A 14,297-nucleotide genomic window follows, 5' to 3' on the forward strand; every position below is an offset into this window, starting at 1 on the left:
TTCGTCTATTGTTCGCCTATCATCGCTCAGCTATGATGCCGTTGTTAGGGGCGGAGTCTTTAGAATTTTCAAACTTCTTAGCAACCAATGGGAGCTCGTTGGTGTTTGCTGACGTAAATGCGTTTATACACGAAATGTTGTTGTGAACGGTACCGCGGTGAAATTTCTTAGAGCGTTTGTGAAAATTCTACGAACTATATTTTTGCTTTCTTTCACAAGACCTACAAATAACAGTTTCTGGATGCGATTTCATTTGCACATTCTACATAACGTTAGCAAGCTATAGCTTTACAACTGTGAAAATGTTAAACCCTCTGTCTTGAAACAAGTCTGGTTTTAAAGAACTGCTAAAACTGTTAAAACAGTCACTCTGCTATTCATATGTTTGGGTTACAAAATGTCCCTAGGATTCTGTAAACTAAATGGCAGGCCCTATTTTCATTTGCTAGAGTTAAATAAAATGGAATTATATTGTATTTTAAGAAAAAATGGCAACTAACAACTCAATAACAGGGGTGTCAAACTCATTTTTCCCAGGGGTATGCATTCAATCTTCAAGGATGCTCCCTGACTGTCTAGTGATTATTAGTGAACTGGACAGTCAAGAAACGGTATGACTATAGTACCATTATCATTTCTACACAGTTTCCATTTGGTTTAAGTCATTTTAAAGTATATTTTACTCAAACCACCCAAGGGCCAGATTGGACCCACCTTTAATATGTTAATGTTTCTCACTCACACACGCATTCAGGAAGTGACTATAGGTCCACAACAGCATATCTATTTCCCCATCATGGCCATTTGCATCTCAGCTACAGCAAACCGGCCTTGTCTTGTCTTCTGTTGTCTTTCACAAGAGGAACATGGTAAGTACATATCTAAGGAAACTTTCTTTAGTAAAACTGGTTTCATCTCAATCTCTTTCTTTATTTCCTAACTCTTCTGTTCCTCCTGAAACATTTGACATGAAGCTTATAACTTCAAGCTGAACAACAACAGTTTAAATTGTGGGACTGAGAGAATGTGTCCAGTTGTCAATGAAATGAGAAAATATTTTCATGCTGTCTCAATCTTTCAACGCTCAATATGATAGGGCAATACATGTCGGAATATCAATTTAGTTATGTACATACACACACTCAAACTCACACATACGGACGATAACATACACACACAATAAATATGACAGATTTGGCTTTTGGCTGTCTGGTTCTTATCCTTACAGGCATCAGGGTACCTCTTGTTAAAGCATGAAGAGTCTACCCTGGCTTTGATAGGGTCAATAGCGATATGAGAGGGCTATGTGTGTGTGTGTGCGTGCGTGCGTGCATGTTTCAAACCAGTGCATCCTTTGATAAGTAATCCAAAACATTGTATAGATATCAAGAGTAAGAGAAATACGACTTCCTAGACATCAAACACCTCAAAGGGAATTTTTTCATTTCTCCTTGTGGTCTTTATCTCTGTGTGCCTCTGAAATGGCACCCTATTCCCTACATAGTGCACTACTTTTGAACAGGGGCGGTAGAGTAGTGCACTATGTAGGGAATAGGGTGCCATTTGGGGTGTAGTATGTGTCTTCCTCATTATGTTTGAATGTAGTAAGAGATATCCCTGTCTGGGAGGCCAAAGAGATATCCCTGTCTGGGAGGCCAAAGAGATATCCCTGTCTGGGAGGCCAAAGAGATATCCCTGTCTGGGAGGCCAAAGAGATATCCCTGTCTGGGAGGCCAAAGAGATATCCCTGTCTGAGAGGCCAAAGAGATATCCCTGTCTGGGAGGCCAAAGAGATATCCCTGTCTGGGAGGCCAAAGAGATATCCCTGTCTGGGAGGCCAAAGAGATATCCCTGTCTGGGAGGCCAAAGAGATATCCCTGTCTGGGAGGCCAAAGAGATATCCCTGTCTGAGAGGCCAAAGAGATATCCCAGTCTGAGAGGCCAAAGAGATATCCCTGTCTGAGAGGCTAAAGAGATATCCCTGTCTGAGAGGATGGTTAAGGCGTGTGTTTTAGCTATGGATAATCAAATATATTCACACACACACAGAACACACAGAACAGACAGACACACAGAACAGACAGAACAGACAGACACACAGAACAGACAGAACACACAGAACACACAGACACACAAACACACAGAACAGACAGAACACACAGAACAGACAGAACACACAGAACAGACAGACACACAGAACAGATAGACACACAGAACAGACAGAACACACAGAACAGACAGACACACAGAACACACAGACACACAGAACAGACAGAACACACAGAACACACAGAACAGACAGACACACAGAACAGACAGAACACACAGACACACAGACAGAACAGACAGAACAGACAGAACACACAGACACACAGAACACACAGACACACAGAACACACAGACACACAGAACAGACAGACACACAGAACAGACAGACACACAGAACACACAGGACACACAGACACACAGAACATACAGACACACAGAACAGACAGTACACACAGAACACACAGAACAGACAGAACACACAGAACACACAGACAGACACACAGAACACACAGACAGACACACAGAACACACAGAACAGACAGACACACAGAACAGACAGAACACACAGAACAGACAGAACACACAGTACAGACAGAACACACAGAACAGACAGACACACAGAACAGACAGAACATACAGACACACAGAACAGACAGTACACACAGAACACACAGAACACACAGAACAGACAGAACACACAGAACACACAGAACAGACAGAACACACAGTACACACAGAACACACAGACACACAGAACACACAGAACAGACAGAACACACAGAACACACAGAACACACAGAACATACAGAACACACAGAACACACAGAACAGACAGAACACACAGAACACACAGAACAGACAGAACATACAGACACAGAGAACACACAGAACACACAGAACATACAGAACACACAGAACACACGAACACCACATTCATTTCACACGTGGATACAGTTACAGCTTGGAACAGCCTGACACTCTGTTGTGAATGATCCTTTATTGACATCTATTACATCTGCCAAATTATCCAACACACACACACACACACACACACACACACACAATTCCATCATCTATCAGAACACCTCCTGGGTTCCAGGTCAGTTCCCTGTAAGAACATAGAAGGGAATTACCAGCCTGACTGTGTCAATTCAATTCTGTGTTCTCTCATATACATTTCATTAGACTTTCTCTGGCAGTTACAGAAGGCCATACGGGTTCTCTTTCGTCTTTTGATCTAAATCAAACACTTCCTGTCAGTCTGTCATGTGACTCTCTGACTTCCTGGAACCTTGAGAGCTCATGTGGTGATTGGCAGTCTGGCTCTGGGTTTCCAACCAGTGTCTTTTTCACGCACCATGCACACACACATAGACACACACAGTGGCTGTGCTTTCCGTGTGTGTTCCTGGCTTCCACACCTGGTCTGAAGCCAGGAACACACACAGACAACTTAAACATTCAATTATGGTCTTTCTACACACAAATTGAAATAATATAGGCCTATTATAACATAATCATATAATACAAATTGAAACAAATGTGTCTCTTTTGGATTCTCGTTGTTCTCTTATAGGTTCCAATGGAGGCAATGAGTGGGTTCCAGAATGTTCTAGAACCCAGCCAAGACAATGGATGGATCATTCACTGTTTGGCCCACACCATGGCTGAAGATGTAGTACACTCAGCTACATATTACCTGTCCTCATTCATCTGTCTTCCAGTTAGGGAGAGATCGGCTGAGAAGCTAGCCTCTCTGGCCATCATAGCTGCCTTTAAGGAAGCAGTTGGAAGTGAGAGCTTTTGGTCCAACATACCCTCTTCATTCAGCACAAGATCTTTGTCCTATTGCAATGCCAGCTCACCCTCAGATAGAAGGAAGACGGTTCTACACAGTACAAGACAAAGGGAGGTTCATATGGATACAGAGATGAGTGGGAATGGTGAGACACATCAATTCAACGGGACCATCAAGTACTATTCCTCTGGACCCTCCAGCTCCACTCTCCGCCCCTCCAAGGGCACCCACTCCTCCGGCGAGGTCAGTTATGAAGAGCGAAGACTCCACGGAAGGAGTGCCAAGCTGATGACGTACGCAGAGGCGATCTCTGATGACATCATCACATGGCTGAACAATAACATAACAAATATTGACGCTCTCTGTCTGTTAGCTGATCAACTGTCTGATGACATCATCACGTCGTTATTAACTGAGGTGAGGTTGAGGGGGTATGCTGGAAGGCTGGTCTCGGATGTATTCTCCCTGGGTTGGAGAGAGCTAAAGATAGCCTCAGTCCAGGACACCCTGGTTCTACATCCAACCACCAACTATGCTGGAAGGCTGGTCTCCGGTGCACTCTCTCTGGCTAGAGCGGAGCTGAAGAGGGCCTCTCTCCATGACTCCCTGGTTCTCCAACAGGAGCAGAAGGGGAGAGGGGAACCAAGTCCAATGGACAAACGTTGACCTAAACACACCACTGTCTATCCATATCCCTGTCTACCCACTCCCAGCCAGTCATCCAGAATCCAGCTCGGTTCACCCAAAACCTATGAGTTGAATTCAGATCGGACCCCCAACATGACAGCACACTCTTCATCCCACTCTTCATCCCAGTCACTCCGCTGTTGAGTGCTTGGCCTAAGCTGTGGTGAGGTGTTGTGGCATAAGTGACAGGGCCCCTGGCCACTAGGTGGCCCCGACCCATTTTCTGTATGTTAAAACTGCAAAAATGTCTCTTCACCTCATGGCAAAATGTGTAGAATTGCAGAACACCTTCTTTAAAACTGCAAAATGTCCTCTACTCCCCATGGCCGAATGTGTAGAATTTCAGGAAATTCACTTTAAAACTTAAAGTGTTCTCTCCGCCGTCAAGAGAGGGGGCCACAAAAATGTTTTGCCCATAAGGCCCACAAACAAATCTAGCTTAGGGCCCCCAAAAGGCAGCAGTGTATGTAGTTCAGTGGCCATATGTACTCTTTATCTCCAGTGCATCACTAGAGCTGAGCTCCTTGTCATTCACAATCTCTATATCAGGCGGTGTGTGAAAGGAAGGCCAGGATAATGGTTAGACTCCAGCCATCCAAGCCATAGACTGTTCTCTCTGTTTACGTTCTGTTTTACTTTACAGTACTACTCATATTGATTACTGGTAAAGAGTTTCAATAAAGGCATTTCAATGTACTTGTACACATGACAATAGAAACTAGAAATATTTTACACTCTAGGTTTCTTCCTAGGTTCCTGCCTTTCTAGGGAGTATTTTCCTAGCCACCGTGCTTCTACATCTGCATTGCTTGCTGTTTGGGGTTTTAGGCTGGGTTTCTATACAGCACTTTGAGATATCAGCTGATGTAAGAAGGGCTTTATAAATACATTTGATTGATTGATTGACATAGTTCTCCAGAGTGGTTGAACTACACTGAGTGGGAGGCCTGGTGGTAATGACACAGAATGACCACAAGAGGGCGCCATCTCGGTAGTTATTCAGCTCCTGCAGTAACTGTTGGATAAGTGTTTTCAGAACTGATGAGCTTGATATTCATGAGTTATAGCATTGCTTATGTATAATTGCTTGCTGACAATATTGCTTGCCACAAGGTTAGAGTTAGTGGTCAAAATTGGACTAAATTTAATCCATGATCTTGAGCCATAACCTGAACTTCAAACTAAACCTGGGATTAAATTGACTTTGTATTTGTTTACTCACTGACGATATTACCACAAGGTTAGGGTTAATGATTCAAATGATTTAGCTCCAGGTCTCAGGGGCAACTTTGCAAAGTTGATAGAACTTTAGAGTTTAATAAGCTCAACCCAAAATTAAAAGATCATTTATTGTAGCGCTATATTTGCTTACTGACGATGCAACACGGTTAGAGTTAGTGGTCGGACAATGTTGTCAGAACTGATGAGCTTGACGTATATGGGTTATACAACAACCAAAAATGATATTCTACAGTTTGGCTCAGATTTGATCCCTTTCAGGATCAAAATAATAGTGTTGTCCTCTTCTGTTGTGTTTTGTACATTTTACCCATAATGCTCATTGACTTTACATTCCAAATCACTAAAGCCCTGGGCTCGGTTTCCCAAAAGCACCTTAAGGATAAATTCATTGTTAGAACCATAGGATCTTTAGCCCAACGATGCTTTTGGGAAACCGGGCCCTGGAGTGATTAGGCCCTGAGTGATTAGGTCCTGAGTGATTAGGTCCTGAGTGATTAGGCCCTGAGTGATTAGGCCCTGAGTGATTAGGCCCTGAGTGATTATTTGTTCCAGGGTTCAAAGAAACAGAAGGGTCAATTTATTCCATGTAAAGAGGGCCCTTTGATGTTGTAAATAGAAACTGTGCATCAGTATTGCATTTTAAAAGTCAGTTATATTATATGAAGTGCTCTTTAATATAGAACATGTGGAGAATTCAATAAATCTGATTTATTTATATGAATAAAGACTTGCTAAATTGCCAAAATTCAGCATTTTTACAAGTCCCAGTGAACAGGCAACTCCGGGATGCTGGCCTTCTAGGCAGAGTTGCAAAGAAAAAGCCATATCTCAGACTGGCCAATAAAAAGAAAAGATTAAGATGGACAAAAGAACACAGACACTGGACAGAGGAACTCTGCCTAGAAGACCAGCATCCCAGAGTCGCCTCTTCACTGTTGACGTTGAGACTGGTGTTTTGCGGGTACTATTTAATGAAGGTGCCAGTTGAGGACTTGTAAGGTGTCTGTTTCTCAAACTAGACACTCTAATGTACTTGTCCTCTTGCTCAGTGGTGCACCGGGGCCTCCCACTCCTCTTTCTTTTCTGGTTAGAGACAGTTTGCGCTGTTCTGTGAAGGGAGTAGTACACAGCGTTGTACGAGATCTTCAGTTTCTTGGCAATTTTTCACATGAATAGCCTTCATTTCTTAGAACAAGAATAGACTGACACGTTTCAGAAGAAAGGTCTTTGTTTCTGGCCATTTTAAGCCTGTGATCAAACACACAAACGCTGATGCTCCCGATACTCAACTAGTCTAAAGAAGGCCAGTTTTATTGCTTCTTTAATCAGAACAACAGTTTTCAGCTGTGCTAACATAATTGTAAAAGGGTTTTCTAATGATCAGTTAGCCTTTTAAAATGATAAACTTGGATTAGCTAACACAACGTGCCATTGGAACACAGGAGTGATGGTTGCTGATAATGGGCCTCTGTACACCTATGTAGACATTCCATTAAAAATCAGCTGTTTTCAGCTTCAGTAGTCATTTACAACATTAACAATGTCTACACTGTATTTCTGATCAATTTTATGTTATTTTAATGGACAAAACATGTGCTTTCTTTCAAAAACAAAGACATTTTTAAGTGACCCCAAACTTTTGAACGGGAGTGTGTATATTTCCCTCATTTTAAAGTCAACCCTGTTACGTGAACTGAACTCTCGTTTTAATATGGTGAAACTTAACATTATTCGATTAAAATATATATATTTTCAACAGAAACATTGAACATCGAACAATCAAATCAAGTGTAAAAGCAGGTGAGCTGGCTCTACACTTTTAGGGATTTTTGTGGTGGAGAACTGAGCACATGTCTAACCTGTTACTCATTTGTATATTGACCCTCTTGAGATGGGAAAACATGTTTTTTCTGAAGTTGAACATGTTTTCTTTATGACAGTATGTTACATTTACTTGAAATGAAAAGTAACACTTCTCAAAAGGCACCGAACTGATGGAATGACAAAGAACAAACACTATTTAAATTTGCAAAACAAAAAAGATCACCATTGCGTCATCCTGCCAATGCTACTATGACGTCACTGAAGACAGTAGTTTTCAAAATTCAAACAGTCATTAATAATTATTGCGTCATCATTTAACCCATGGTGACGTCACGCCCGCCCCCTCCAGCCCTATAAAATGGACCCCCGGCTCGTCTTAAAGTCATTCATAGTATTATCTATCAATCACAATGCCCAGAAGACGCAGATCAAGCAGCCGCCCTGTCCGCAGACGCCGCCGCCCTAGGGTGTCCCGTCGTCGCAGGAGAGGAGGCCGCAGGAGGCGTTAAGACAGGCCGGGCAACCTACCTGACGTAACCGCCCCCTGCCGGTTCTCCCTCCCGAACCCTGGTAATGTAGCGATGTTAGTAAAGTCTGCTTAAATAAAAGATGGGCTTTTAACTAAAACTGTTATGACTTTGACTTTTTATTATTAGATGGTTTATAAGGAAGAGTTTTAGGCAGTAGAGTTAATTATAGATACGTAGCCTAGATAATCATATTTAGCCTGTTAAAACATTGAGTCATTTTATTGGTCCCTAATAAATACATACATTAAAACAATGTATTTATTTAAAACAATGACACATTCTATCATCAACAGTCAAGTCAGATGCATTGCATCATTATAGTTAGTTTGAACTCATATAGCCCTACAATCGTTCCTTCCAACGGTTGGATGCCACCCATTATAAACGGCAAATCATCCATTCGTAACGTTTACTATAGCTATAATATAAACGGCAAATCATTAATTCATAAAGTTTACTATAGCTATAATATAAACAGCAAGTCATCCATTCGTAACGTTTACTATAGCTATAATATAATCGTCAAATCATTAATTCATAACGTTTACCTATAGCTATAACACTGACAACCAAAGGAATAGACACGGGAAAATACATGGATGGGGCTCTCATTCGTTTAAAAAGTAGGCCTATAACGTTTATAGGATCATTTCAAGATCCAACCATTATAAATGGTAGCTAAATCATCGATATTAGCTATAGTCTAATACCGTAAGTCTTTCAGCTGCGGGACGGTCAAGGCTACTCCTTCCATTTCACATAGATGTTCTTCATTTTAGGACCAAAACAAGCGCCACCGCTGGCCACGCACTTTATATTCCGCTGTGTTGTGGATTTTGGTTTATTTTCACGGTTTTCATGTTTGGAATGGCACTGTTATTACTATGGGGCTATCATATTGGCACTGTTATCAACAACAACAAAAATTGTATTGGTCACATACGCATTTTTAGCAGATGTTATTGCGGGTTTAGCGAAATGATTGTGTTCCAGTGCAGTTATTAGGTAGGGACTGTCATTTTGCCATTGTTACTACGTGGCTGTCATAATGCCACTGTTACTATGGGGATTCAGCTGTCATAATGCAGATAATGTAGGAAGTAGACCAATTTTGAATCTGTAGAATGATGGACTGACTGGAAATTCCAAGTTACCAGGCAATTAATTATGCAATATAATAGTAATTATATTTCTATGGTGAAGTGCCTTATCAAGGTAAGGTGTAGGTAGGGGCAGGTGGATTCAAAGCCATTATTTACATGGCCCCAGTCGCATTTGCAAACAAAAATCAATCATATGTAACATAGGGTGACGGCGAGCAAAATAACCATAGATGACAGAAAGTTGACAATGGCTTGTTAATCATTTCCATAAATAACTTGCATTTCTTGTAATATGGCTGCAATCTTCAAATATTGAATTGCATATAATGAAATGAACCAGATCCAACGATTTACTGCTTGCTAGTGACAATATATCCAAGTTAGAGTTGATTAGTGGTGAAAATTGGACAGAAGATGCAAATATGTCAGAACTGATGACCTTGAGCCTTCACCTCACATTAAACCTAACTGACTTTGTATTAGTTTACTCACTGATGATATTACACAGGGTTAGAGTTAGTGGTTAAAACTATTTATCTCCAGGTCTCAGGAACAACTTTGCAGTGTTGATAGAAGAGGTGTTTGTCTCGTCTGTAACAACTTCATTGGTTCAGCTTCATTCACATCATTGGGTCAGCTTCATTCACATCATTGGTTCAGCTTCATTCACTTCATTGGTTCAGCTTCATTCACTTCATTGGGTCAGCTTCATTCACTTCATTGGGTCAGCTTCATTCACATCATTGGTTCAGCTTCATTCACTTCATTGGTTCAGCTTCATTCACATTATTGGTTCAGCTTCATTCACATTATTGGTTCAGCTTCATTCACATCATTGGTTCAGCTTCATTCACATTATTGGTTCAGCTTCATTCACATTATTGGTTCAGCTTCGTTCACTTCATTGGTTCAGCTTCATTCACATCATTGGTTCAGCTTCATTCACATCATTGGTTCAGCTTCATTAACATTATTGGTTCAGCTTCATTCACATCATTGGTTCAGCTTCATTCACATTATTGGTTCAGCTTCATTCACATTATTGGGTCAGCTTCATTCACATTATTGGTTCAGCTTCATTCACATCATTGGTTCAGCTTCATTCACATTATTGGGTCAGCTTCATTCACATCATTGGGTCAGCTTCATTCACATCATTGGGTCAGCTTCATTCACTTCATTGGGTCAGCTTCATTCACATTATTGGGTCAGCTTCATTCACATCATTGGTTCAGCTTCATTCACTTCATTGGGTCAGCCTAACACTCACATACAATCAGGTCCATAAATATTTGGACATTGACCAAGTTACTATTATTTTAGCTGTCTACCATAAACACATTGGAGTTGAAATTAAATAATGAATATGAGCTGAAAGTGCAGACTTTCACCTTTAATTTGAGGGTATTTACCTCCAAATCAGGTGAACGGTGAATTACAGCACTTCTTATATGTGGTCCCCCCCCCCCCCCCTCCTACCTTTTTTTTGAAGGGACCAGAAGTAATTGGACAATTGGCTGCTCAGCTGTTCCATGGCCAGGTGTGTGTTATTCCCTCATTAGTTCATTTACAAGTAAGCAGATAAAAGGTCTCGAGTTGATTTCAAGTGTGTCATTTGCATTTGGAATCTGTTGCTGTTAACCCTCAACATGAAGTCCAAAGAGCAGTCACTGCCAGTGAAGCAAGACATCATTAGGCTGACAAAACAAAACAAACCCATCAGAGAGATAGCAAAAACATTAGGTGTGGCCAAATCAATTATTTGGTACATTCTTAATCTTAACAAGAAAGAACACACTGCCGAGCTCAGGAACACCAAAAGGCCTGGAAGACCACAGAAAACAACTGTGGTGGATGACAGAATAATTCTCTCCCTGGTGAAGAAACCCCCTTCATAGCAGTTGGCCAGATGAATTACACCCTCCAGCAGGTTGGCATATCTGTGTCAAAGACAACAATCAAGAGAAGACTTCACAAGAGTAAATACAGAGGGTTTACCACAAGTTGTAAACCATTGGTAAGCCTCAAAAACAGGAAGACCACTTTAGAGTTTGAAAAACATCTAAAACAGCCTGTACTGTTCTGGAACGGCATCCTATGGTCAGATGAAACCAAGATCAACTTGTACCAGGATGATGGGAGGAGAAGAGTATGGAGAAGGGAAGGAACTGCTCATGGTCTCACTCACTCACTCACTCACTCACTCACTCACTCACTCACTCACTCACTTACTCATGCACTCACACACACTCACTCACTCACTCACTCACTCACTCATGCGATCACACACACTCACTCACTCACTCATGCACACACACACACACACACACACACACACACACACACACACACACACACACACACACACACACACACACACACACACACACACACACACTCATTCATGCACTCACACACCTCACCCACTCACTCACTCACTCACTCACTCACTCACTCATTCATGCACTCACACACACTTACAATCACTCACACTCACACTCACTTACTCACTCACTCACTCATGCACTCACACACACTCACGCACGCACGCACGCACGCACTCACTCACTCACTCACTCACTCACTCACTCACTCACTCACTCACTCACTCACTCATGCACTCACACACACACACACTCACTCATGTATTCACTCACTCATGCACTCACTCACTCACTTACCCACTCACTCAATCACTCATGCATTCACTCACACATGCACACACACACACACACACACACACACAAACTCTCCACAGCTGCCACAGTGAGTGGGGGAGAGGATGAGGTCAGTGTGTTTTGGGTTCTTCTCTCTGTTGACCTGTTTTGGTGGAGTTACTCAGACAGGGAGGCGTTGTCACGTTCTGACCATAGTTCTTGTGTGTTTTGGTGGAGTTACTCAGACAGGGAGGCGTATTGAGACGACAAGAAAACTCGGACTAGAAAAAACAATGATTTTAGCGTAAAATCCAAACTCTTGCATTGGGTCCCAAATAGCTCAATATTCCATATATACCAGGGCCAGTAGTGCACTAAATAGGGATTAGTGTGCCAAGTAGTACACTAAATAGGGAATAGGGTGCCAAGTAGTGTACTAAATAGGGAATAGGGTGCCAAGTAGTACACTAAATAGGGAATAGGGTGCCAAGTAGTGTACTAAATAGGGAATAGGGTGCCAAGTAGTGCACTAAATAGGGAATAGGGTGCCATTTGAGACGTATCCCCAAGTATGAAATGTAATTCATCAGTGTATGTTTCTAATAATTGCTGAGCCCTTCAATAAAACATGTCCAGTTCGCAGGTGAGAGGTTTGTCCCTTTACAGCCCCTCTCGACCTTTCTCTCTCTCCCTTTCTCTCTCTCCCTTTCTCTCTCCTTCCCTCTATCCCTCCCTCCCTCCCTCCTCTCTCCTTTCCTCCCTCTCTCCCCCCTCCCTCCCTCCCTCCCTCCCTCCCTCCCTCCCTCCTTCTTTGCTTCCCTCACTCCCTCCTCCCTCTCTCCTTCACTCCCTCCCTCCCCCCTCTCTCCCCCCCTCTCTCCTTCCCTCCCTCTCTCCTTCCCTCCTTCTCTCCCTCCCTCTCTCCTTCCCTCCCTCTCGCCTTCCCTCCTTCTCTCTCTCCCTCCCTCTCTCTTCCTTCTCTCCCTCCCTCCCTCTCTCCTCCCTCCCTCTTTCCTTCCCTCCCTCCCTCCCTCCCTCCCTCCCTCCCCCCTCTCTCCTTCCCTCCCTCCCCCCTTCTCTCCCTCCCTCTCTCCTCCCTCCCTCCCTCCTTCTCTCCTTCCTGTATGCTGCCCACTGGGAAGCCTATAGGGTCCCATCAAGACCCCTCGTCTAGTTCTCCAGTTCAACTACTGTGTGTGTGTGTGTGTGTGTGTGTGTGTGTGTGTGTGTGTGTGTGTGTGTGTGTGTGTGTGTGTGTGTGTGTGTGTGTGTGTGTGTGTGTGTTTTGCTGATGTATTCCCCCTGCTCAGATACCTAACATGGCAGGAATGTAGATTGTGAACTTTTGCCTCCCATATTTGGCCACAGGGCGGCCCCACCGCAGGACACACACACACACACGGACAGGAACATACACACCCACGGACAGGAACATACACACACACACACACACACATACACGGACAGGAACATATACACACACACACACGGACAGGAACATACACACACAAACATACAGGCAAAATGTATATACAAAGAGGCCAGGTTTAGACGGATACATGGAAACGCATAGAGGTTTGGAAAAGTAGGCTTCACGGCAGGGGCAGAAACACACACACACACACACACACACACACACACACACACACACACACACACACACACACACACACACACACACACACACACACACACACACGCACACCCACCCATGTAGGGCTGGGCCGCCAGCTGTGGTGTCAGAGGAGAGGTGGACAAAATACTCAGAGCACCCCCCCCCCCCACACACACACACACTGCATCTGGAGAACCACTCGTGCTAGTGTCAGGGGGTGGGCTGCCAAAAGGAAAAAGGGAGGAGAAGGGGAGAAGGGGGATCGCAGCAGAAGGATGTATAGATGGAGGAATTATCGAACAAAGAAGAGCATCCATTCTTGCATTACCACCAACACCGTGTCAGGCACACGAAAAAGTGCGCAATTTTGTGTACAGTCATTTAGTAGGGTACGTAAGTGGAGCGCGGTTGGTCGGGGTACATGGGTTGGCGTAAAACATATATACACACACTCACTAGATTAAACACTGCTCAAAAAAATAAAGGGAACACTAAAATAACACATCATAGATCTGAATGAATGAAATATTCTTATTAAATACTTTTTTCTTTACATAGTTGAATGTGTTGACAACAAAATCACACAAAAATGATCAATGGAAATCAAATTTATCAACCCATGGAGGTCTGGATTTGGAGTCACACTCAAAATTAAAGTGGAAACCCACACTACAGGCTGATCCAACTTTGATGTAATGTCCTTAAAACAAGTCAAAATGAGGCTCAGTAGTGTGTGTGGCCTCCACGTGCCTGTATGACCTCCCAACAACGCCTGGGCATGCTCCTGATGAG

At 43.0% G+C, this 14,297-nt stretch overlaps 1 protein-coding gene across 1 annotated transcript; it reads left to right on the forward strand.

The window, feature by feature from the left end:
* The first annotated feature begins 43 nt into the window (after positions 1 to 43).
* On the forward strand, positions 44 to 6,134 carry LOC129835528 (uncharacterized). Its single transcript, XM_055901203.1, has 2 exons — positions 44 to 869; positions 3,626 to 6,134. The coding sequence occupies exons 1-2, from the start codon at positions 867 to 869 to the stop codon at positions 4,511 to 4,513; spliced, it is 891 nt and encodes a 296-aa protein (XP_055757178.1). The 5' UTR covers positions 44 to 866; the 3' UTR covers positions 4,514 to 6,134.
* Positions 6,135 to 14,297: the final 8,163 nt, after the last annotated feature.

This window comes from Salvelinus fontinalis, chromosome 36 (genome assembly GCF_029448725.1).
Source record: "Salvelinus fontinalis isolate EN_2023a chromosome 36, ASM2944872v1, whole genome shotgun sequence".
Taxonomy (NCBI): domain Eukaryota; kingdom Metazoa; phylum Chordata; class Actinopteri; order Salmoniformes; family Salmonidae; genus Salvelinus; species Salvelinus fontinalis.